At 52.8% G+C, this 24059-nt stretch overlaps 1 protein-coding gene across 1 annotated transcript; it reads right to left on the bottom strand.

Moving 5' to 3' along the window:
* Positions 1–623: 623 nt before the first annotated feature.
* FOSL2 (FOS like 2, AP-1 transcription factor subunit) lies at positions 624–23310 on the bottom strand. Its single transcript, XM_081156117.1, has 4 exons — positions 22953–23310; positions 13059–13310; positions 8108–8215; positions 624–5835 (listed from the first exon to the last, which is right to left on the bottom strand). The coding sequence occupies exons 1-4, from the start codon at positions 23049–23051 to the stop codon at positions 5317–5319; spliced, it is 978 nt and encodes a 325-aa protein (XP_081012243.1). The 5' UTR covers positions 23052–23310; the 3' UTR covers positions 624–5316.
* Between the last annotated feature and the right edge of the window lie 749 nt (positions 23311–24059).

The raw sequence follows: 24059 nt of genomic DNA, 5'->3' as shown, positions 1-24059 counted from the left end.
GACAGGTGTGCCTCCCTCCCGTTTACACCTCGAAGAAGGAGCACTCAGAGCAGCATTCCCCGTTTACCCCAGGTCTCCTGGTCGACGGGACAATGGGGCTGGCTGATACTGCTGCATGTTCCACGCCTAACAATCCGTGTCTATTGAAAAAGGAAGTTGGCTTATTTGCTCAACTCGTTGTTTGCAGGGCCCTTTCTGGGCATGATCTCATTCGACCTCCTGGATCATCTGAGTGATACCTTTAATTGGTTCTTTGAAGATTCCTGGGTTTCCAGAGACAACCTGTTCCAACAAAATACCCCCAGGAAGGGAGAGCACCTTGAACTTTTATTGGCTCACACCTTGGTGGTAGTTGGCAGCTTGCTGAGAATCAGGCCCTGAGAAGCAGGAAACAGGATTGGGAGGGTCAGGAGAAAGCAGACAAGAAAGGAGGAGGGGGAGCTATCAGCCCCTCCCAGCAGCCCACCTCAAGGTTTTGCAGAAAGAGGCTCTTTCCAAGCCATTCCCTGGCCCCCTTCCCCGCCAGAGACACCAACCCTACCCACAAAGGCAAAGGTAGAAAAGACAGAAGGAAAAGTGACAGGAGAGACAAGAAGATGGAATAAACCAACCATAAGAGGCTCTTCAATCTTAATTCATTTTATTCTACAAAATGCTACTCAATTGAAAGTGGAAAAGCTACCAAAAAAAAAAAAAAGGCAAAGGGAAAAAAAGTCTCAATGTTCTTTCTTCCATAGCAGCAAGCTTTTTCTAACAAGCTTTCTTTAGTGCAAATACTGTAGCCTGTATTACAGTAAAATTATGAAACAAAACTAGAAAACACCACCAGAGATGCTTCAGAGCAGACATACTCCTCAATTTTCAAAACTGTACAAAGATTTTTGAGCTCACGGTCCTGCCTGGAGAGGCCTATTTAGAAGCCTTTCCTATGGGACCATTTCACCAATACTTAAAAAAAAAGATGCTCAGGAAGGTAATAAAATCCCCCATAGGGCTACAGGAATCTTATACAAGTTGTTTGCCTCCAGGATCTGATAGCAGACTTTACGCCACATCATTGACATATCTCAAATACAGACGCACAAAGCTTACCACTTTCCACTATATGCCGAAATACTATATGTACAGCTCCCACTGCAGGAAAGACACCCTGATACCTACTCTTTATACAAAGGTGAATGTTTGCTTCCTTGACATCAAGTAACCACAAACTAAAATAACTGGAATAAACTTTTAATCATACAGAGAAAATAATTTTTAAGGAACAGGGCAGGATCTTTTGTTGTGTTCTCTCACGATGTAGACTACTTGGGGACCACTGTCCCCAGGGGAATGACAGTCCATCTTTAAAAACAGAACTTTTTTATACAGTTTATACAGCACAAGTCACAAATCATTTTAGAAACAACAAAACATCATTAGCCTAAATTAAAAAAAAAAAAAAATTAGGAAGAGAGGGAGAGAGGAACCGAGTACTTTAATGCTATCTGTTTCTATCCGGGCTGGGTATAACACAAAGATGTAAACATTTAAAATAAATAATAAAATAAATGTCCATTTCTTCTCCCTCTCCCCTTCCCATACCCTCCTCAAAATTTGACCCGGTACCTCCTGAACATGTCGGCACTGGAAAATTAAAACCCTTTGTGGATGTTCGGCCAGAACACTAGAAGCATTAGGAGATGTCAAATTAGTGGTGGGATGACTGGGTTTCCTTTTTAAAAGCTGCAGGAGGACATGGGCACACCTGGAAATGTATACACACACACACACACACACACACATACACACACGCACACCCCAACCTGTCAATAAATAGTGAGATGCTGGCTTTTAAGATGAATGCCAAAGAGACTCAACAAGCAGAAGGTAAGCAAGACCCCTTTACTTACATTTTTAAAAGCAAGTTATACATATCCTATTGGTCCACAAATTCTATGAGGACAGATTACCCCTCCAACCATCTAAAGAGTGCAAAGGAGCACATCACGGGGCAGAGAGAAAAGAAGGAATTTAGAGGTGGAAGGGTACTGTAGGGGGTAGGTCTTTGAGAACGAACCTCAGACTGACAACAATCTTGCCTTGGATTTTTGAAGAAAGACCTTCTCATCTCCAAGTTTTTGTTTATCCATGTCTTGGGGGCCTTTAATAAGGCAGGCCCTCATCCTAAAGAGAGCATATTTAAAAGTGCCTAACACAGTGCCTGGCACATAGTAGGTGCTTATTCTTTTCCCGCTTAAAGGGGCCACACAGATATCCGATCAGGAAGGAAATCAACCTGAAAGTTAAAAGGTGAAATTGCAAGGAGCACTGTTGGGCCATCAAGGACAGGGGAGGTAAGTTCCCAGCACGTATGGAGTTAAGGCCACCCTTACACTTGGAGCCAAGTGGGAGCAGACAGGAAACTCCTTTCCCCGAAGCCTGAGAAAGGGCGGCCGCAGCCTCTGACGGCTCTTGGCTCTGAGACGCCTGTGTGACTGGCCACAGTGGACACACCTGGCCTTTCACAGAAGGCAGAACAGTGATTTCTTTCTGAAAACCTCCCCAGCGAATTCGCTGCCTAGAGCTGGCTCCAGCAATTTCCTAAGCTTCACCTGGGACCTCCTCTCTTTCCTGGGTCAGCAGCTATCCCTGTCCACCCAGCCAGGAAGAGGACTGTTCCCAGAGAGGCCAGCCAGGTGGCCAAGACGACTGTGAGTCACACCAGCTTGTCAAGGAGTGCCTGCCCTATGCTGTCCCAGAGCTGCCTGCAGCCCAGCTGGAGTCCACCCCAGCTGCCTCGCGGCTGGGGACACAGGGGAAGCACAGCGGTTCCCGGGCCAGAGCAAAGCCCCGCCGCAGCTGTTCCCTTAGCTGGAGCCACGGGGCAGGAAGCAGCGGGCCTGGTGTCTGGCGATTCTGGAGCAAGGGGGCGTGTGCGGGAACTTGGAGAACAAGCCAGAGGAAGTACCTGAGGATGTGCTCTCATCTTAGGTGTGACAGTCAGCCTTCCCCCAAACCTCCAAACCACCTCCTAGAACAAAGCCAGGGGCCCCCCCGAATGGGAACGCAGCTCAGAGGCCTCTGAGTCCTGTGAGGTGGCTGGGTTGTTGCCTCCTGCTGGCCCCGAAGCCAGCACAGCTTGAAATCCGAACTAAAGCCAGACTCCATCTCAGGAATGTCCAGCCTGTCCCCACATCATAGGTTGTGACCTGAACTGGGATCAGTGCTGTGCAAACGAGGGCATAAAGAGACTTTAGAAATGAAACATCAGAAAGCAGCTTCATTTGAGAGAGAGAGAGAGATACGTAGAAGCAAATAGTTCCCACTTGGCCACAAACACCACTTGAGATGATGAAGCTCTTCAGAGCTGAGAGCACCCCATTTTCCTGCCACTCCTGCCTGACTCTGCTTCTCTGATTAACCTGAAGCCGGAAACCCAACTGCCCCTTCTGACTGGGCAGCCTCTCCCAGCCCCCCTGGAAACTCCAGGGCAGCACCGTCAAGGAATGCAGGGAGTGACATTGTAAAGTACTTTGAATCTCCTTTTTCTTTCAACCCCCCTCCTTCCACTCGCCACGTCCAGTCCTGGTGGGCTGTGCTTTAAGCATAAGCCACTCAATTCTGCGTGTCTAGCAGGTAACGGACATTAAGGACCAGCAGAGGCCCAGGCGTGTGAAAGGAGCAAGTGAGCTAAGTGCCATCGCTCTCTCCTTTAACCCCCACTGGGCTGGGCTTAAATAACAGCTACATCGTTTTAAATTATCATACACTAATGTCTAGAGCCAGGATCGCGACAGCAGGGGCTCCCTCAGAGCACTGGCCCAGCAGAGGCCAATTCTAAATCAGGGGCCATGCCCTGGGGAGAAGGCGGCTCAGGAGGGTGGGAAGCAGGGACCATGCTGAGCTGTGCTGCACTGTTCTATTTGGGGGATCCCTTCCCCACCCTCCCCCTGTGGAAAGGAGGACAGCTCTCCGGCAGTGAGAAACATCACATCCCATCTCCCATTTCAGCAGCCCCCGGGAATGGTGCACAAACCAGAGCACAGCTCTGGGCCAGCTGTGGGAGCCGAAGAGCACCCTGGGGCGAGGGGGGTGGGGCATATAAAGAGAAAGCACTTGATCCATCAGATGGCAATGGGCACTTCAGAGAGGTGAGCAGCCAGGGCAGGGCAAGCCAGGTACCAGGGCTGGTGAGAGGTGAATCGACTCCACTTGCCTCCCTCCCCTGCCTTCCCATCCACAGCAAAAGTGCCTTTGAAGCTTGGGGAGGGGCCACCTGGCAGCAATCTGGGGAGGGTCCAGGCCCAAGCTCATTAAATCTCTGTGGGTGGCGTCACCCCCGAGAGCCAGGGTGGGGGAGGGCGGAGCCGGCAGGGACGTGGAGTGATGTGTGGTTCCGAGGGAGGGACACCTCCCTGGTCTGGAGAGAAGGGTCCAGGGGCAGAGTAGCGAGGCAGTAATTACAGGAGCTGTCCTGCTCAAAACACAGGTGAAGGGAAGCCGGCTGGAACACCGTGTGGCTTCTTGGCACTATTCCTGGCCTGTTAATTAGGCGTTTGGCAAACACAACCTGTGCCCCAGCTGTCTCTCTCACACCCTGTCTTCTGGCCAAGCTGCTCCTCCAAGAGCCGTCTCGGAGAATGGGGAGGAAGGGTCCTCTGAGACCTCCCAGTGGTGGTAGCATCTCCTCGAGAGCTCACGTAGCTCTGCAGGTGCTTCTGGAGATGGTAGTGGCCGGGGAGGGTCAGGGGAGGGAAGGTTCTGTATTGCACATTGACTGTCCCCTTCTGGACAAGTCAGCCCCAGCAGAAGAGCCACCTGCTGCCCCATCTCCAGAAATGAAGAGTTTTAATATTCAGACCACCCAGATGAAATGTCATGGCAAATTTGATAAAAACCAAGAGGAAGTGAAATTCACACTGGGGGATGGAAGGGGCAAGTAGAGGGAAGGTGAAACCAAAAGGCACCGAGCATGCTTGGTGGGGCAGGGAAGGACACCGTCACTCCAGAGACATTTCGTAACAAAGGGAAAGAAATGGTCCACACCAGCTTCAGGCTCTTCAGAAGCCACAGAGATGCCCGAGTCCACAAAACGAAGTCCTCCAAGGCATTTCAAGAAGCAGGATTTACTTTGCAAGATGAACAAGGGAGGAGGTTCCAGGACTTCTAAGAGATCATCCAAGCCCTCCAGCACCTCACTGCCAAATGCCACCTCAGTCTCCCCAGAGCCAGGAAGCTCTCGGCAGAAGCCCCCGTGTGCCCTCACAGCCCTGGAGCACTTGAAGGTGCTGGTCCCTGGGAAGGAGGCAGTGATGAGGACCCCGGGCCACTGGGTTACAGAGCCAGCAGGGTGGGGGAGTTCAAGGAGTCTGATGACTGGTCCCCACTGCTACTGCTTCTGCGGTGAGCCTTGGAGCAGGACTCCGAGGGCGATGCGGGCGACTCCTGCTCCAGGACGCTGGGATAGGTGAAGACGAGGTTCGAGGTGCCTGGAGTGATGGCAGGCGTGGAGGTCACCACGATGGGGGTGTGCAGGGGCTCCTCCCCATAGAAGCCCCCAGCAATGCTGATGGGCTTGATGACAGAGCGCTGGGCCTTGTCTAGCCCCCCCGATGAGGATGAGGGGCTATCTTCTTCCAGGGGCTCCTGCTTCACCACCACGGCGCCCACTCCGCCGCCCCCGCCGCGCAGGGGCTGCAGCCCAGAGGCGGGGGGCGATCGGCGCTCCTCGGGGCTGATCTTGCACACGGGCCCATGGGCTACCAGCATGAACTCCAGCTTCTCCTTCTCCTTCTGCAGCTCGGCGATCTCTTTCTGCAGGCCCGACTTTTCCTCCTCCAGCTCCTCCGTCTCCTACGGGAGAAAGAGAAGCATGTAAGGGACAGCAGCCTGCCAGGGAGGGGGCGGCGGTGGGTGGGTGATTCAAATCCAGGCAAGAAAGGGAAACCAGCAATGTCCTCGGAGGGCCGATTGTGAAAGCAGCCAGCTCACACCTGGCCGTAGACCCCACCGTGGTGAGTCCCCTGGAGGCTCAAGAGTCCCTTTATTTCCAAAGCTCTAGATTGAGAAAGGTGGCCTGGAGGAAAGGTGACGTGGCAACAGTAGCTGCCCTGACTGAGTGCTTACTTTGTGCCAGGCACTGTGTTAAGCATTTCATAGGCTTTACCTCATTCAATCCTCTAGCAGTTTTTTGAAGCAGATATTATCAACCCATTTTACAGATAAGGAAACAAGTTCATAGAGATGTAGTAATTTACCCAAAGTCACAGAGCCAACAGGTAGGTAGCCCATATTTGACTCCAGTGTATCTGACTCCGGAGTGCAGAGCCTGTTTGTGGATGCATACACACTAAACTCCAAGCTGAATGACAGTGGAGGCTGTCTGCACACACGAGCCTGGGACACTGCCTGGCTTGTAGGAAGTGTTCAATGAATCCTGCTCGGGCCACCACAGCCCCTCTTCCCGTTCTCGTTCTGAATTTGGAAGCACGTGTTTCAGGACTCAGAGAGCCCTGCCAGGCGTTCCGGTCAGCCCCTTAGCAGATGAGGAACCTGGCAGCCTGGGTGGGCATGTGAGGATGGCAGGGTCCAGCTGCAAGGACCTCGGCCCCTCCTTTTACACAAGGCCAGAGAAGCAGCACATGCACGTGGAGGGGCAGTCATGGAAGACAAGGTGTGTGTCACCAGCCTCCTCCCCACTTTTCCCCTAACACAGGTTCCTGTTTAAGAATGAGATGATACAGGGCCAGAGCTTCAATAAGTGGAGTACAGCATATTCCGGAGTGAAAAAAAGTTTCCATCTGTCTCAAGGGTCTGAAGAACGTCATGAGCTTATGAGAGGTTTCCTGTGGAGGATGTGGCTCAGGGCCGGGGTGGCTTGGCTGGGGGTGGGGAGGCGGGGGAGTAGGGTGTGAGGCTTCTGGGGCTGGTGGTAAGGAGCACCCAGGGTAGACCCAGAGGGCCTGGCTCCTGCAAAGGCTGGCAGTGAAGAGGGCTCCCCTGGGGGAGTCTCCCCATGGAGCTGATCACTAATGGATCCACCTCACCTGGCAACAGAGAGCTCCCACTCATCCTCTGACTTTAACTAACACCTCCATGGGACATTAGTACAGGCATCAGAGAATTCACACAGTGCACATGCAATACCCAAGAGTGAGGGCTTAGGGTGGACAAAAGGAGCTAAAGCAGGTAAGTGCTACCTGGGAGAATTAAATAAAGCGATGGGATATGCAAGGTCATTTGTGATTTCCAAAGGCCCATACTGGCTGGTCGCTGTAAGGACCGACAGAGTCTCCCTCATCTCCTCACTTTGACAACATTCTACCCCAGAGAGTCAGTCCTAGCTTTGGGCTTCCTCCACATGGCAGATGGCCCATCCCGTAGAGCTAGGCTCTGGAGGGACTTACGTGAGGTTGGTCAGGTCAAACTTTCGGGCAGAGCCGTGGGCCCCCAGATGTGGGGGCAGCAGGGGAGAGTGACTCACAGGGCACAACGAGGTACCAAGGCCATAGCTTCAGGCTCAGAGCAGAGGCGGAGAACCCTCCTGCCCATGAAGGTTTTGAGAAAGCCCAAGATAGTACAACTCACCTGACATGTGACTCATCTCCACGAGACCAGGGGACATTGAGACCCCTGCAGAGATGAAGGAGCCCAGATGGCAGGTCCCCCCTGCCCTAACCAGGTCACTTACTCTAGCTGGGCTGCTCCTGCTGGTGGTAGGCATGGGGGCAGCTGGAAACTTGGGAAGCAGCCCTGGAGAGGGCAGGTCTAGGCCTGCCTTGGCCTCCGGCACCAGGCAATGCCGACATGGTCTGCCATCCCTCACCCAGGAGCCCCAGCAGGTCTGAGAGCAGGGAACACTCAGGCCCTGAGTAAGAAAGGGCACTAAGCCCAATGAGGTTATCCAGTTCTCTCTCTGGGCCAGGTGGGTGCCAAAGGCCAGCTCCCTCCGTCCCTCTTTCTCTCTAATCAGGCCAGTGTTACCCCATGTGCAAAGGCAGGAATGTGTATCTCCACTGACTCGTCTGTAGGCCACTAGCAGGCAAGGGGCAAGGGGAGGGCCGGGAGCCCTGGGGCTCTTGCTTCAGCCCACCCAGGAGCACCCCCACCCCACAGTGTTCCTTACCGCCTGCAGCTTCTCTGTCAGCTCCCGACGTCGGTTCCGGCACTTGGCAGCGGCCAGCTTGTTCCTTTCCCTCCGGATTCGACGCTTCTCCTCCTCTTCGGGGGACAGCTAGAGGCCAAGACAGAGGATCACGATTAGGTTCAGAAATGGTTCGCCAGCGTTTTGGTTTTTTAACTGCATTTTAAGTAGGGCAGGAAGCCCTTCTGGGACTGTGGAGGGGATGGAGGAAGGCATGAGGAGTGTGGCCAGGCTCAGGGGTCCCTGGACTTGCAGCTCCCTATTGTCCTCCACCAGGGAGGACGCTTAGAGCTGAGCCCACCCCTAAGGTGATGTCCCATGTTTGAAGGGAGGACAGGGCAGCCATGGGTGAGCGGCGCAGGGTCCAGGCCTGGTGGCAGCAGTGTTTGTCACGTCAGCCCTGATTCAGTGCCAAGGCCAGAGAGAAGCTGGGACTGCTCCCCCCAGGGAGCCCCTCATGCCAGCCAGGCCTGGCCCCACCCCCTGAAGCAGCTTCTTCCAAACCCAGGCTAATTACTCCACCCCATCCCTCTGCCTGCTCTGCAAGGCTCATTACCCCCATTTGGTTAAGTGGCTGGGCCCAGAGTAAGAACCACTGGGGGAGAGGGGGGACTCTTCTGTTGCCAGAGGGAGGGTCAAGGATGCCACCCCACTCCTGACATTCTCTGCCAGCCCTGCAGTGCCAGCTGCTCACAGTCCCACCCCGAGGCCCAGCGGTGTCCTGGCACAGTGCTAGGCTGGACAGGATGGGCAAAAGGAGGAAGAGCCCTCAGGCATGTTAACTCCTGCTGCCCCCCACATCCGCTTCTACGTGGCAGGCATGGTTAGAAGGGTTCGCGATTATCAGAGAGCTGAATGAACAAACTTCCCCTGCCAAGCTCACGATCTAGCCGATCTATCTTCTTACGATGAGGCTGGTTAGGGGCCCATGACTCATGCCACAGGGCAAGACCTCTGCTCCACTAAGCAGTGCTGACACTGTGTTTACACGGAGCCCTTCCAGGGCTATGACCCAATGCCCCGCACAGGCAGAGGTGACACAGGAGATGGCCGTGGGCCAAGGCAGACGGCAACTGTAAAGGAAAGACCATCCTGTGCAGTCATCAGACACCGATGGCACAACTATGCACCCAGGGCAGCACTGGGGCTTAGAACACTGAGGGAATAGGACCTGGGTCCTATACTCTAGGGACACTTGGGTGAGAATGCCAAAGCCACTTTTGGAGAGGACGAGACAAGCTGCCCTGCTGAGGGATGCTCCCAGCCACCCTGTGAGGGAAGGAGCCAGTCCCTAGGCCTTGCAGGTCTGCTGCTGTGATGTCTGGAACAGCAAAGCCAGGCACAGCATCAGGGAGGACAAGCCCATCCCTGTCAACTCTGAGGTGACCCCGTGGCCTCCCGGTGCCAGGGCCCTGTATCCAAATTGTCCAAACACTGGCAAGAAAATGAGCCAGTTGACTGCTCAGACACAAGGTCTCTCTGAGGCCATGTGAGCACAGACAAGTTCATCACACCTTCTCAGCTTTCAACCCCCCCCCCCCCCCAACCCTCAGCAGTGAAGGTGCAGGGCCCAGAGGCAGGCAGGAGGCCTGACAGGCTGGGGAGACCGCCAGGGCCTCCTGGTAGCCAGGCCTCAGTTGTGTCTGCCCTGGGGGCCACCTTCACTCCCAAGACATCCTGACCATGTTCCTTCACCTCTTCTGTCGCCCCCATCTCACTGGCATGAAGACCCAGGCCCAGCTTCTCTCTCTCACCAGCTCCTCCCTCACTGTCTCTCACCCCCTGCAGCGGCCTCCAGGTGGGATGCACTGAGCAACCCAGCAGCTAACATTCCTGTGAGTCCTCAGGCCCCTTCCAAAGACCTGGTCTGACAGCCGAGTCCTGGCTCCATTTCCCTCAAGCCCTGGCCTTAGTCCCAGCCTCTGAAATCCTCCATTTCCCCCAGGGAGCCAAAGGCTCTATATTCTCTCCTCTGAGAGGGATCAGGATGGCGAGGAGAGCAACAGAAACAGCATTTCTGTGTGGCCTGGGACAAATCACCAAACCTTCGGAGCCTCAGGTTTCCCATTTGTAAAATGGGATGAACAGGACCTGGCCTACCTTCTGCAAAGTATCTGTGATATCAGATGAGATGCAGTGTGAGACCCTCTCTAAACTGGAAAGTGCCCGAAAGAAGATGCAATTCAGAGGTCTCCTCTTTGGTGCTTTTCCTGAGTCCTAAGAGTCCAAGTGGACTGGAAACCCAGAGTCCACAGACTTAGACACCCTGCTCTGTGTGGGGTCAGCTGCCTGGCTGAGGTCATGAGGCCACTTAGCCGAGGCCCTGAATGCTTGCTGCCCCTAAGCCTGTCTCAACCTGAGCCCAACAGTCACCAAGAGAGCCTTATGGCCCAGCTACAGTCCCAGGTTTAGGGCTCCCTTTGAGGTCCAGCTAGCCCCTCCCTGCAGTGATGGAAGGCTGGTCACGGTCCACTTGGGCCTCCCTTCCCCCCTTGGCTGCTTCTGGACAACTTCTGGCCTCCTGATTGGCCTAGAAGTCTCTTCCCTCTCCGGTGAGGTCTGGGGCGGGCAACTTGTGGGAGCTGTCGCATAGGAAGTGTTCAGGGGTGGTGACATCAACATGGTTACATCTTGAGTGTGTCAGCACTACCGTGTACCCCACCCACAAGCCACACACACCCTCCCCTCCCTGCCTCCTCAGTGACTGCCACTGGCCTCAGAGGGAGCCTTGGGGCAGGCTGGAGGAGGGCAATGAGGCACCAGGCTGGCTCCTGGTACCAGGCACCTCCCCTGGGAGGAGGTCAGGAAGGCAGGAGCAAGCTTCAGGGAAAAGACCTTAGGGCTAGGAACCAGAGAGCCAAGGTTCGAGGATGCTACCGCCCAGGCTTCCTCCAAGCTGCCCAGGCTTCCTCCAAGCTGCTTGATGATTGTCTGATCTCCTAATTGACAATGACACAGAATAAAATGCTCCTGGCTCTCTCCCTCCCTCTCCAAAAAGGAAGGAAATTTTCCAGACAGATTGTCTTAGGGCCCGCCTAGATGGTGTGGTGGGAAAACCACAGGGCTAGAGGTCAAAGGAGGTGGATTCCAGTCCTGGCTCTGCTACTAACTCACTGTGTGACCCTGGCCTGGGCCCTTCTCTTTTCTGGGCCTCAGTTTCTTCACCTGTAAAATGGGTGCAGGGGGGAATTTAAAAAGCTGGTCTCCAAAATCCGTTCCAGATACAAACTTCCAAACTTCATGTGAGCTAGGCCCAGGAAAGAATGAAGAGTGTTCAGCACATCTCGCTTTGATGTCCTCCTAGTCCCAAAGGGGTCTGTCTCACAAGCCTGGCTGGCCCTCAGGAGTGACTTACAGGGAGAATCCAGCTCATCGGTGACTGTAGAGCATGGCACCTTGGGCTCCCTGAAGGAAGCATGCTTATGAAGGACATTAAGATCACTGCTACTGCAATATTTATGACTGCAATTATGGAAAGCAATAGTGAGGGGAATGTTAGCCACTTGTCCCCTGCAGCAGAAGCCCAACAGCAACTGTGAGCTGTATCTATTACAGCATCTATTACACACACCTCCTGTGTCGCCCTGCACAGGTCCTGCTGTTAACAGAACAAACCAACATGCAGTGGAGACAAGGCCCAGCTTTGTCCTCAGAGGACCAGGGCCCCTGCGAAAGCTTCCAGTTCCTTGGAGAGCGATCCTTGTAATTTTACATATCCTGGGGACTATTGGCACTGGATCCCCGATTATCTACTGAGAACCATGTTTAAAGTTCCTTGTATTAGAACATTGTGGAGCTGAGGATCCCAGAGGGGAAGGGTTCTGAGGTTGTAATTGGAGAGCTTTGGATGCTGTAATTGGAGTTCTCCACATTAGCACTTTATTTGAAAAAGGGATTCCGCCGCTACAGTATTTTCCCTTCCCTGCTCCTGGTGGCATGGTGCTGCAGGAAGAACACTGCACGGGGAGTCCAGGGCACCTCCCTCTCATTGCTGAGTGGTCCCAGGTAGGTATGTCTGGGCTTTGGTTGTATCATCTGAAGGGGACAGATGGGCACTTTGACAGCTCGCTTTCTGAATTATGCATGATTCTGATGTCTCTTTCTGGAGTCAGGGGGCCTGTTGCTGCCATGGCTTCCTGCTGATGCAGACAATGGGCCTTTTGAGTGTGTTGGGTGGATGCTGCCTAGAGAGCAGAGGCCCCACCATTTTCTGGTGTCCCTCCCAGCCAGGCTAATTCATCAACACTGAGCCCCTTGAGGAAAACAAGGCTGATGTCTGACCTCCCACCCTTATCCTGGTCAGCTTAAGCAGCTGAGCATGCTCCAAGGACCCCAGTCACGGCACTTCTGGAACACACATTCCAGGCACTGGAAACGGGCTCCTGCTTCGAGCTGGAGGCCTATGGGCAATACCAGCAGAGAGTGTGACCCTTTATGTCTGCTGAATGGCTTGTCTGGACCAGATACTGGAAGATAGTTAGGGGCTAATCCCAAAAAGCTGGCCAGTGTTCACTGGCTGCTTGTCCGGTGGCCACTCTGCCACGGATGAGAGAAGGACACTGCTATAGGCAGGTCCTAACAGTCCTTCCCATTTGCTGATGCCTCACCACTCACAATGTGCTTTCCCAACGCCCGACTGCATTCAAGGGGCAACAAGTCTTGGCTGGCAAGTACCATAATCCCCATTATGCAGCTGAGAAAACTGAGACTCAGAGATTCCAAGGGACACAGGTGAGATCACAGAGCTGGACCTGACCCTCAGGTCTCCAGCTCTGCCTCCAATGATGATAGTCATGTGCTCCTGTCCCTAGTTCCCTCTTCGTCCCAGTGATCCCAGAACATTGATCCTGCTCCCCACCAGTCTGCAGAAAGACTGTGTCATGAGGCCCTGAAAGCCACCGACATGGCTTTTTTATGCTGATCTGAGCTGTACCTGCTCATCTCTCCTCCTGCGACCCACAGTGGTGCCGATGGTCTTGATCACGCCCGGTCTCGGGAGGGCCATGTGCCCAGGGACAGAGGCCAGGCCAGGCAGGGGGCTGTAGGGGTGCGAGCGGGAGTACGGGTTGGACATGGAGGTGATCACTGTGGGCTGCACCATCCACTGCAGGTCCTGGCTGGTCGTGATGGCGTTGATGGTGGGGATGAAGGCGCTGCCTGAGCCAGGCATATCTACCCGGAATTTCTGAAATGAGGAGAAAAAGATGATTGAGCCAAGAAATACCGAGCAGAACAAGACAATAGAGACAGCAGGCAAAAGCTAGCAGAAAGCAGGGTCAGTGCCTGGGAGACCAAGGTCAGGACACCAGTGGACTTCCCTGGACGTCTTGCACATCTAAGAATCAGAAGAATCATAACTATTCCTGGGGCCCTGTGTCAGACTGGGTCTCTGAATGAAGTCCTGGGAACTCCATCCTTAGGTGGCTCAGTGAGAATGTGGTCATATCCCAAATGACTTCTAAGACAGATGTGGTCTCTAGCCGCTCACACTCAGCAGGCCCTCTCTGCATCCCTCCAGCCTCCTCCGGAGCCTCTGGGTCACCTGCCAATTATTCCCCAGGGTACTGATCCAGGGCCCCTTGAGGAAATTTGCATACCAATAGCTTTGGAGCAACAGGGATCTCCAGGAAGCTTACTGTGCCTGCTTTGGTTACTTTCCAAACAAGATCAGAATGGGGCTGTGACCCCCCTTGTCAGGTCCACAAAAAGGTGTCCTCCCACCCATGAGACTGAGAAGTGGGGGTGTTTGCTGCTGGACTTCCCCTTGCTGTCCCTGACCTCCTCCTTGCCCTTCACCCCATCTTGCTTGGGACAGACATGCTGTGTCTCTGTCTATTTAGCTATCTGCCTGTGTTCGCAGATGCATCTGTGGGGGAGTTTGGTGCCACTAGCTCAGAGTTCTCTCTCTCTCTTAATTTATGCCCAGAGCACGGTGGAGCTCTCTGAAGCATGCTGCAGGAAGCATCCTATTTAAAATATAAGATGATGACAGAGTACAAAAGCTGAACTGGGCCATGCTCCCCAGCAGTTGGGTTTGACCTTTCTTCAGGGCAGCTACTAGAAAGCGAGAGGAGGGGAAAGGAAGGACCCCACCCCCAGCTGTCAGGGAAAAGCTCCCCTAATGGAACCCTCACCCTCAGAAGATTCCTATTTCCACAAAAGCACTCTGCAAATCCTTTCTTCCCTGATCTGGTGGGTAAACTGATAATAACAAGAGTAACTAACAGGTACTGAGCATTTACTAAATGACAGGCACCATGGTGGTGTTTTACCTACATTATGCATTCTCCCTCGGGTAAGAACTGCCATTATCGCCAGTTAGAGGCAGAAATTTAGGCGTAAAGAGATTAACTTACCCCCAGGCAGCACTGCTAATAAGCAGAGGGGTCAGGATTCAAACCCAAGTCAGCCTGACAAGGAGGCCAGAGCTCTCACACATGGTGCTGCACAAGCTTCTATAGCATCACTTCTTTGTCCTCAAAATGCAGTCCCAAGTGCTGGTGTCCACCCCCACAACCCTCAGAAGGAGCACCAGTTGTCCCCGCCAAGGGTCCCTACAGACCTTGCCTCTCACCCAGGAGGCCCCCACAGGTCGGTCTGACCCCAGATAAAATCTCAAAATCATTAGCATGGAAGCTATAGCAACAACCCCCACTTTTCTGGCCCAGTCACACCAACTAGGGTCAGCAGTATTAGCCCCTGGTGATGGCATCTAGGTTCCTGCTATAGAAATGAAGGGAAGCTTAGAGCACCTCACTGGATCGGAGGGCGCTGAGAACCCGTCCCTGCCCCCCCCCCTTCCAGCAGCCTGACCCTAGTCTGGGTGGCAGAATGTGGCTGCCTCACCTCCCCGACAGCCTTGGGGCCCTAGGCCAAAAGCACTCAATGAAGAGAGCGATCCAGCACAGTGGATTCTGGGGTTCCATGAGGAATGCTACCCAGTGCAATGGATCCTGGGGTTCTGTGAGGAATGCTACCCAGTGCAATAAATTTGGGGATTCTGTGATGCTACCAGTGTGAGGGATTCTGTGATTCTGTGAGGAGAGCTGCCCAGTGCAAGGCATTCTGTGTGGCCTCAGAAAGCAAAGACAACCGGGTTTTTTTTATTAGGAGCTGACTGCACAGAAGAATGTATATATGAGAGAGAGTGTGTGTGTGTGTGTGTGGTGTGAAGGAGGGAAGGGTACAGTGAACAAGGAAGGATCCACTGGGAAATCATCTACAAGGAGAAAACAGACAACCAGGGCCAGGCTTTGAGGCGGCAGAGTACTGAGAAGTGCGCAGAAGCACCGAGGCTCGGACAGCTGTTTCTCTCCGGCTGCTGGGCGGGGGCGGGGGTGAGGAGGGGCTGGCAAGGAGGCAGCACTACACATGGAGCCAGGAGGCTGGATCTGAGGCCTTGGCAAATCACTGAGGACTCAGTTTCCCTGCCTGTAAGTGGGAATGCTAGCACCAACCTCTCTGCCCTGTCCTGAGGATTAAATTAGTAGCTACTTGTAATCACAGGCTATAAAAGCTTTCCAGTGGTTCCAACCCTGGCTGCACATTAGAATAGTCTGCGGAGCTTTTTCAAAACACCAGTACTGGAGCCAGCCTCGCCATTAGAGTTCTAAAATAACTGGTTTGGGGTGGGGTTCTGATAAGGTAATTAAAAAAAAAAAAACCACCTGAGGAGACTCTAATGTGCAGCCAGGGCTGAGAAATGCTGCTGCAAACAAATGGGAGGCGGCACCATCATCGCAGTCACCACCACTGTCACATCACTCTGCATCTGCGTCTCTGCACTCTGCTCAGGCGGCTCCGGGGAGCACCGCCAGCTCCCCACTCCTGGGGAGCACCCAACGTTTCTACTCCACTTCTCTCCCAAGTCAGGCTCTGGGTTTGAAGGACACCTGAGGCATCCAGCGCAGGGTTTAATGTGACCTCCACCTCTGGCGGGGGGGGGGGGGGGGGGGACGGGACTGTCAGCTTTCCTTTCCAGAAGGTACCCAAGAAATTCACTCCTCATTCCAACCACAAAAGAGCTCCCGTTTCAGTCTGGGGGAAGCAAGCAACAAAATCTGAAGCACAGCGTGGACACTAAGAGCCCTTAGGAGTAAGTGGATGACTCCCAGCCCCTAGCAGGGCCCTGGCTCCTGATGGCAGGCTGTGCTCCCCGGCCCCCAGCCAGATTCCTTGCAGCAATGGCTTGGTCTAGACAAAACAAGACAGCAATAAAAGCAAGACAGTAGGTAATGACTGCCTCTAAATGCACGTACACCTTGTTTGAGAGGGAGGTAAAGCCATCTGGATAACACGCTGGCTCTAAACTGCAAGGAAAACAGTGTCCCGTCCCCAGAGGGAACTGGGGCTCCGATAAAGAAGGCTTTGTCTCCTCTCCCAGACGCACACAAGTTCAAGTGAGATCTGGCAGATATCTTGTCTCACCTCTGAAGGTGTTATTCAGAGTGTGACACTGGGAGGAGACAGAGGTGAGGCTAGGAGACTGTGGTCCCAGAAGTTAGGCTGGCATTCTCTGCCAGCAGACCCAAGAATCCGTCAAATGTCACGCTAGAGATAAATCATGCTTCTCTACAAACGGGGTTGACACTGAACAGAAACTAAGATAAGGTTTCCCAGCGGCTGGCATTAGGGTAGTTTGGTCCCTGCTGCAGCGCCAGCTGTGGGCTGGGAGTAGGGGGACAGAGGGGGTAACCCAGGACCTTGCTTGGCTCTTCTGGGGCTCTCCAGCCCCCCTGGAAGCTCCACTTCTAGGGACAGGATCAAAGACGCTGGATGGCCGTGTGGCATTCCAACCTGGAGAAGCCTCCAAATGCTGTAGCTAACTGTGCCAATCCTGTTGATTTCTGGATGGGCAAGAATGCCCATAAAAGGGCAAACTGGCCCCCGCTGACCTCTCAGAGAAGAGTTTGGCAAACTTTTGCTGTAAAAGGCCAGATAGTAAATATTTTAGGCTTTGTGGGCCGTACTGGCCCTGCCGCAACTACTCAAGTCTGCCATTGTAGCGTGAAAGCAGCCACAGACAATATGTAAACAGGCGGGCCTGGGCTCCATTAGACCTTATTTATAAAAATACTTGGGCCATAGTTTGGTGCCTCCTGTTCTGGGGGGTCATTTTCATCTCCTATGCTCAGGTTTGGGGGGGGAGAACAAAGAGAGGAAAGAAAGCAACAAATCAGACCTGAGGTTTTCCTCTCACCCAGGGAGGCACGGGGACGGGCTCTCACCCACCGGCTTGACTCTCCAGACCCTGAAGCTGAAGTGTGAACCCTTACAAGCCTTGTTGTGGGTCTTTGGGCAGCAGAACCTCCTTTACTCTGCTGCACCCTGTATTTAAAGGTGCCACAGGCTGCTCAGTAAGTGTATGTGTCCTCCATGTACGGCCTATGTGACAGCTCAGAACACAGGGCCCCCAGGGCCACTCGGCTCCATCAGATCAGAGAGGTCTCTGCAGCCCAGCAGTTGATTTGGGAAAATGACCTTTCTGAACTTTACAGCCTTGGATGCAGAAATGAGGGTTATAACCACACCTTCTGCAGCAGGGTGTCAGAACTAGGGTTTGGGCTCCCATTTCCTGCATTCATGGATGGGGCAGGGCTTATCTCAGTGACTTCTGCGCTGGGCAGAAATGGCATTGATTGAGATGGAAGTTGAAGTTGGTGTTCTTGGCCCATCTCGTTGGCCAGACATTTGTCCATCAGATTGATTTAGACGGAGCCACCAAGCGCTCAAGCTATGAACTCCACGAATGCCTGTGACCTGTCTCCACAGTCAGGCAGGTATGACTGTGCATGTCTGGGAAAGGACTGGGTCTTTCTCTTAAGAATCCCCCCCTTTTTAAGGTTCCCAACACAGGAAAAGGAAAATTTCAACATCCCGGGAGTTTGGCTCAGGGGAAGGGGAGAAGGTCAGTGCAAATGTCCCCTCATACACCCCAAAATCCCCCTGGTGAGTCCCAGTTTGACTTAGATTTTCTATATTTTTATCAAACTTGGGATGTCCTCCAAAGCCTTCTATATGGGATTCAACCAATCTTCACAGATCAGCACTGAACATCACCTTGACCTTTCATTCCTATCTGAGCAAAGCCACTATGTAACAATGGAAATGGTTGCTAATAGCTCATGGTTCCCCCAAATTATACAGTATAAAAACACAATCTCAGGTAACCTGTCTCCTCTCAACTTCCTCTTTTACCCATCTGCCAGGATGAAGAAAATCAGAGAAGAAAAGGCACGGAACAGAAGAAAGTGGCTGACACAGAGTCATTCCCCCTGGTTCCCATCTCTTCCCTCCCAGGGCCATTTGGGCCACAATCACCACTCCAAAATATGGGGGGGATTCTCTCCACTATTCTGTGGACCCCTTTTGTACCGCCACCAATCCTCAGACATATCTTCTCAATGGGGAGGGCATGCCATCTCCCCTACAACCACAACAGGGTGAGCGTGGCCAAGTCACTGCCACGTGACAGGGTGAGACAGTGCTGGGCAAGAGAATTCTTATCTTTCCCCTCCAGCCCAGTGCATTGAAGAGGGATAGAGTTACTAAGTGGGGTTTGGAACAGATATATTTGCCTCAATCAAGGCAGCTGCCATCATTTTGAAATGGTGTGGTCACCAAAAGATACTATATACACGAGTGAGACATATTCACAAAGTAATGATGCCATTTTTTTCTCTTTTAACAAACAGAGCAGAAAGTTAGCTTCCTGAATTCTCAAAACCAGTGTTTTTATTTCTGTTTAACAGAGAAGGGGGGGGAAAAAACCACCCTAAGGTATAGATGGCAAAGATGCCTGCTTTGGTGTGCCCTGTCCTGGCAACTGCTCTCCCAGGCAGACTCCTGACACTGAAACCAACAGCACCCGGGGTCATACTCTGCTTTGGATCCAACCGGACTACCCAGGCCTTATATGCCAGATTTGGTTCCTTATGTGTCAAATCTCTTGATAATTTCCAAATCTCAAACTTACCCTCAAAAGACAAAGATCTGCTAGCAGGCAGGATTTTCAAAAGAATTTGCTTAAGGCAATTCCAAAAGAAGGTTGTTGTTAAACTTTTCTGAGTCTGACTAATAGCCCCAACATTCAAATAAGTATTTAGTCTCAAGGAACAATTATGAAGAGGCAATAGTGATTTGGATGTATACATTTTGGTGTGTTTGTATTACGATAGAAAAAAAATAACAAGGCTCCTAACTTTACACTCACCTTGACTAACACAGCAGGCAGGAATAAATGGAAATGTACTCAGTGGGTTGGAAAGGAAAATTCAACTGCCACTCAGACAATACATGGCTGCTGTTTCACTCCATTCACTTTGATGAAAAAGTGACGCTGACTTCCACCGTGAAGAGTCAGTGGAACAGACAAATTTCTGGGATAACATTTTGTTTGATCCTAATCTATGAGGTAAGATTGGGGGGGGGGGGGGAAGAGGCACCAGACCCTTAATATATACCTCCTACCTTCCCAGCATCTCTGAAGACCAGTCCTCACCAAAACAATTCCCAGTCTCCTAACACAAATGCATCAAGAAAACAAGCCTTGGGAATCTGAAGACACTGTGCTGGCACCCTAATGAACAGACAGACATCGAAATAGGGAAAGAAGAGAAAGCACTCCTTTTCAAGCAGGTTTTATTTAGAACAAAAGAAATTATTTTAAAAATTGCATCTCAAAGTCAAGCAGTTCCCAGTTAACTGCTGTTAAATGTATGCCATTTATTTGTCCTGAACTAAAAAGAAAAAATCCTAAGAATTCCAAAAACTCACCAAGTTAACTCTCTGGAGTTGGAAAAATACATTCCCCAGATGGCTCTTCTAAGAATTTCCTGTAGGGGGCACTAGAGAGGTACGATTAGGGCTGACTTGGGAATCACAGTCATTTCTGGTAAAAGTTCTTTGATGTGAGGAATGTCCCAGCCTGGTACAGTTGGCAAAAGTTCACTCCGGGAAATTGTGTGTGTGTGTGTGTGTGTGTGTGTGTGTGTGTGTGTGTCTGTCTGTCTCTTGGGAAAGGGTGGCTGCTGAAGACGAAAGGTAGTCTGGTACTCCTTAATTCCAAAAATGAACTGTCCCCGTTGATTTATTTTCACAAGTTATCTAAGGAACAGACAAATGGCAGCCCTGGAAAAGTCCTGGGTCTTGTTTTTGTTTTGTTTTGTGTTTTCATTAAAAGGGGGCCCAGCTGATGAAAACAAGTTATGAAATGACCTGTGTTTGTGTAACTGGCTGGATTGCGTAATGCTCAGGCCCTGAAACCGTAATAGTCGAGCAGCCAGGCAGGGCATATATCTGGGAGGTATTTTCCTAGGAAAGTCTGGAGAGAGAGAAAACAACAACACAAAGAAAAAGCCAGGAGGGGGAGGTGTGTGCGATGATGACTGACCAAACAAAATCACCAATGACCAACCTCTGAGATTAAAACTATAACTGGAACAGGAAATATTTCTCATGCTTCAAGTTCCTGCCATATACGAGAACAGAGGTTTTAACAAAAAGTTATCTCTCCCCCCACCCCCACCCCCGCCCCCTAGTCACTGGAACTCATGACCATGTTAAGATCAGGCTTTAGGAAACTCTAGAGGAAACTTCTGGGGTGAGTAAACAGCAACAAGCATCAGAGATATTAGACCCCACAAACAAAGAGATCGGGAAAAAATAATATTCACTTGCCCAAGGGAAAACCAGAGAACAGTGGTTTACAGTGATTGGTCCATTGAGACACCACAGAGGAGAAGGGCCCATCTCTAACTGCCAGCAGTCTCCCCGTAAAGGAAGCTGAGAGAAATAAAGTGATTATAGGTTTTATCTAGTATGTAATAAAGTTACCTTGAGATTGGGTGGGGTCATAGCACGGACTTGTTAAGTAACAAAAGCCTCTCAAAGTCAGTCCTTAAGATCACAGAACAGCTTTGCTCAAAGGTGGAGAGGTGATGGAAAAACCCTGCCCCCCTCCCCACAGGAGTGGACAAGCTGAGAAACTTGTCTAAAGTGGCATTACTTTGCCAATCCCTATGGTTTGAAAGGCACCTCACTGGAGCTGCTGGGCCAAGGGGCAGGCGTATATTCAAGAACCCCATGCACTAGTTATTACTAATTGCAAAATCCTCATGTGTTACAGCATGCTAGGAATTAGCCAACAGCTGCTTTTAGCTTTGGTAATGAGGCCCCATTACACTCTGCTGGACGGAGTTCTCTTCCTTCTTCCTCGCACTGGTTTCCTGTCTGATTTTCTTCCAAAACAGGGAATTGCCTCCGCTCACATCCTGGGCTCAAAGCCCTAGTGACACAGATTATTCAATCGGGGCACTGATGTCCGGTCTGACTTCCCATCCAGGCCCCTGGGTCTGAGCAAAGCCAGGCGGCAAAATTGTCATATTTCAATGATGACTGCCACAGAAATGGCAGCCAAAGAACAGACAAATCAAAAGATCCCTTCCTGATTCGGGAAGCAGAGGACCGTTTGGGGATTTGCTGAACTGGAAAGTGAGGGAATGGGTATAACTGACTCCAACCCCCTTGCCTAATGATGTTTGGATTTGATAACAAACCACCAACGGGGCTGGAAAGCAAACAATATCAAACACTTTTACAATGAGATTTTAAACTCATTGCCTTGGTGCTTGTCACTAAGGGTGCGCTGACTGCACCCTCCATGCAGGCTCTCTACAGTGGGTGCTTATAGGGACACCAAGGGAGATAAAGGGAACACAGGAAAGCCATTCTGGAGACTCACCAGGTATGGAGAATCATTTTGGAACAAGGTGATTCAGATCCCAAAGAACCCTGTTTCCATTTTAGTCTCCAGCAGGGTTCACCCTCCCTGGAAGCCCACCCCAGCCCCTCCTGGCTGGCTGGCCTCTAGAGGCCAAGGCCACCGCCTTACCAGAGCAACTCTTGCTGCAGCCAACTTGGCTAGAGACTCCGCAGATCCTGACCAGAGGGCTTCAGGTTGTGGTGGACTTTTAAGCCAGCTCCCTCACAAGTCTGGGGGCCGGTGGGAGGCTGCTACAGGCACCCCCCCAGCACCCCCCCACATGCACACCAGCACCTTTCTGGTATTTATAGACACACAGATCACACACACAATCCCTCCAGTGCAAACCAGTCCGGCTGCTTTAGAAACAAGTTGTTTTTCTGCTTCCAGAACCACCCAGGAGCCTAAACGAGGTCTCTTCCCCCCACTTCTCTCCGTAGGCGTGCTTGTCCCAGGTACCTCCACACCTTCAAGGCACCCCTTCTGATGGCAGTGCAGGCTCCAGCTCTGATCCTAACTGAAGATGGATGGGCCCAGGGCACACAGGGGCCACCCGGGGCCAATCAAGGCTGCCGTCTTCCTTCCAGACCCTCGTACCTGATTCCCAGAAGCAGCAACCCTCACTCTCACTCCGGATTACTTGGAGCCCAACCGTGTTTCCGAGTCCCCAACGTCCATCAGAAATTAACTAAGACTGATGGAGAAAGAGCGGGAGAGGGCTTTCCCGTAGGAATAGAGGAGGGTGCAAAGATTTTTTTGGTCCACCAAGGAGAGAGAGGGAAAGGGGGAGAGGAGGTAACAGGCTTGGCGCTCAAGGAGCTCGTCTGGATCAGATGTAGTGGGAAGGAAAGGGTTTGCTGGCTTTCAAACCCACTCCTCGCTCCAGTTTTAAAAAGAGAAAAGTGATGGGATGGGCAGGACAAGACGAAAATCCAGAACTTACAACAGTGGCCCATTGGAATTTTCACGCCAAGCCAAGAAAGGGGAAAGAAGCAAAGAAGGCAGCGGCGGCGAGAGGAGAGGAGGTCCGCCCGCGCCGCCAGGTGCACCAGGGCCCGCACCTACCTGCTGGCCGCCGCCGCTGGAGTAGGACTCGGCGTGCGCAGGAGAGCCGCTGCTGCCCCGGGACGAGGTGTCAAAGTTCCCGGGATAATCCTGGTACATGATCCGCGGTGGGGGCCCGAGAGGAAACAGGGTGTTTTTCTTTCCCCGCCCTCGCCGCGGCCGCGCACCGGCTGCTGCGCGCTCGCTCCCTGCCGGCCGCGCCTGGGCTCCGGTCTCTGCGCCCGGGCTTCTCCCCGGCGGCGGCGGGCACGAACCGGGAGGCGGCGACACCCGGGAACAGCGGCCCCTGAGCGCCGAGCGCGGCACTTCTTTCCGGCTCCGCAAGCGCCGCGGGACCGGCTGTCCACCTAGTCCCTCCCTCTAAAAAGTCGGCGCGTCCCTCGGGCCCTCCCCTGCGCGCGCCCTCCCGCCCCCGCGCGCAGCCGGAGCCCAGCGGGGACCGCCGGCTCAATCAAAAATTGGAAATTAAAAAAAAAACAAACTAAAACCAACGGGAAGCCGGCAAGTCACGCCTGCCTGGTCTGCGGACCCCCGATTTCAGGCAGGGCAAAAAAAAGGAAAAAAAAGCGAAAAGCAAGGCTGCCCGTTTGGAGAAACTTCTATTTCCTCCTTTTACAAAAGAAGCTGAAAATAAACTTCCTGTGGCCGACGCGCCGCCCGAGTTTCGGAGCGGCTCGGACCCCTGGCCGGGAGGAGAAGGCGGCCCGCGGGGCTCCAGCCGAGGGACGCGGCCCCGCTCTCCGCGCGGCGCTCGGGCGCCTGCCCTCACCCCTTCCCGGGCCCGCGCCCGGACGGACCGTCTCGCCGCCCGCGCCTCTCTCCCTCCGTCCCCGCCGCGCGCCGCTCGCTGGCTCGCTGGTTCGCTCGGAGCCCCTGCGCTCTGCCCGAGATGAGTCACTACAATGGCACGAGTTCAACTCCACACTCTTTATTCTCCAGCCCCTGTACCATGTGGATTAACTCACGTCAACCCCGACTCCACCTTGCGGGCGGGGAGGCGGGGGAAGGAGGCGCAGGACGAGAGGAGGAAGAGGCGCGGGAGGGGGCGGCGCACAGCTCCCCTCCCTGCCCCGCTCCGGGCCGCGCTGACGCCAGCAGCGCACCCTG

This window comes from Miniopterus schreibersii (genome assembly GCF_964146895.1).
Source record: "Miniopterus schreibersii genome assembly, chromosome: 13".
Taxonomy (NCBI): Eukaryota; Metazoa; Chordata; class Mammalia; order Chiroptera; family Miniopteridae; genus Miniopterus; species Miniopterus schreibersii.
This window is presented reverse-complemented; position numbering and strand designations above follow the sequence as displayed.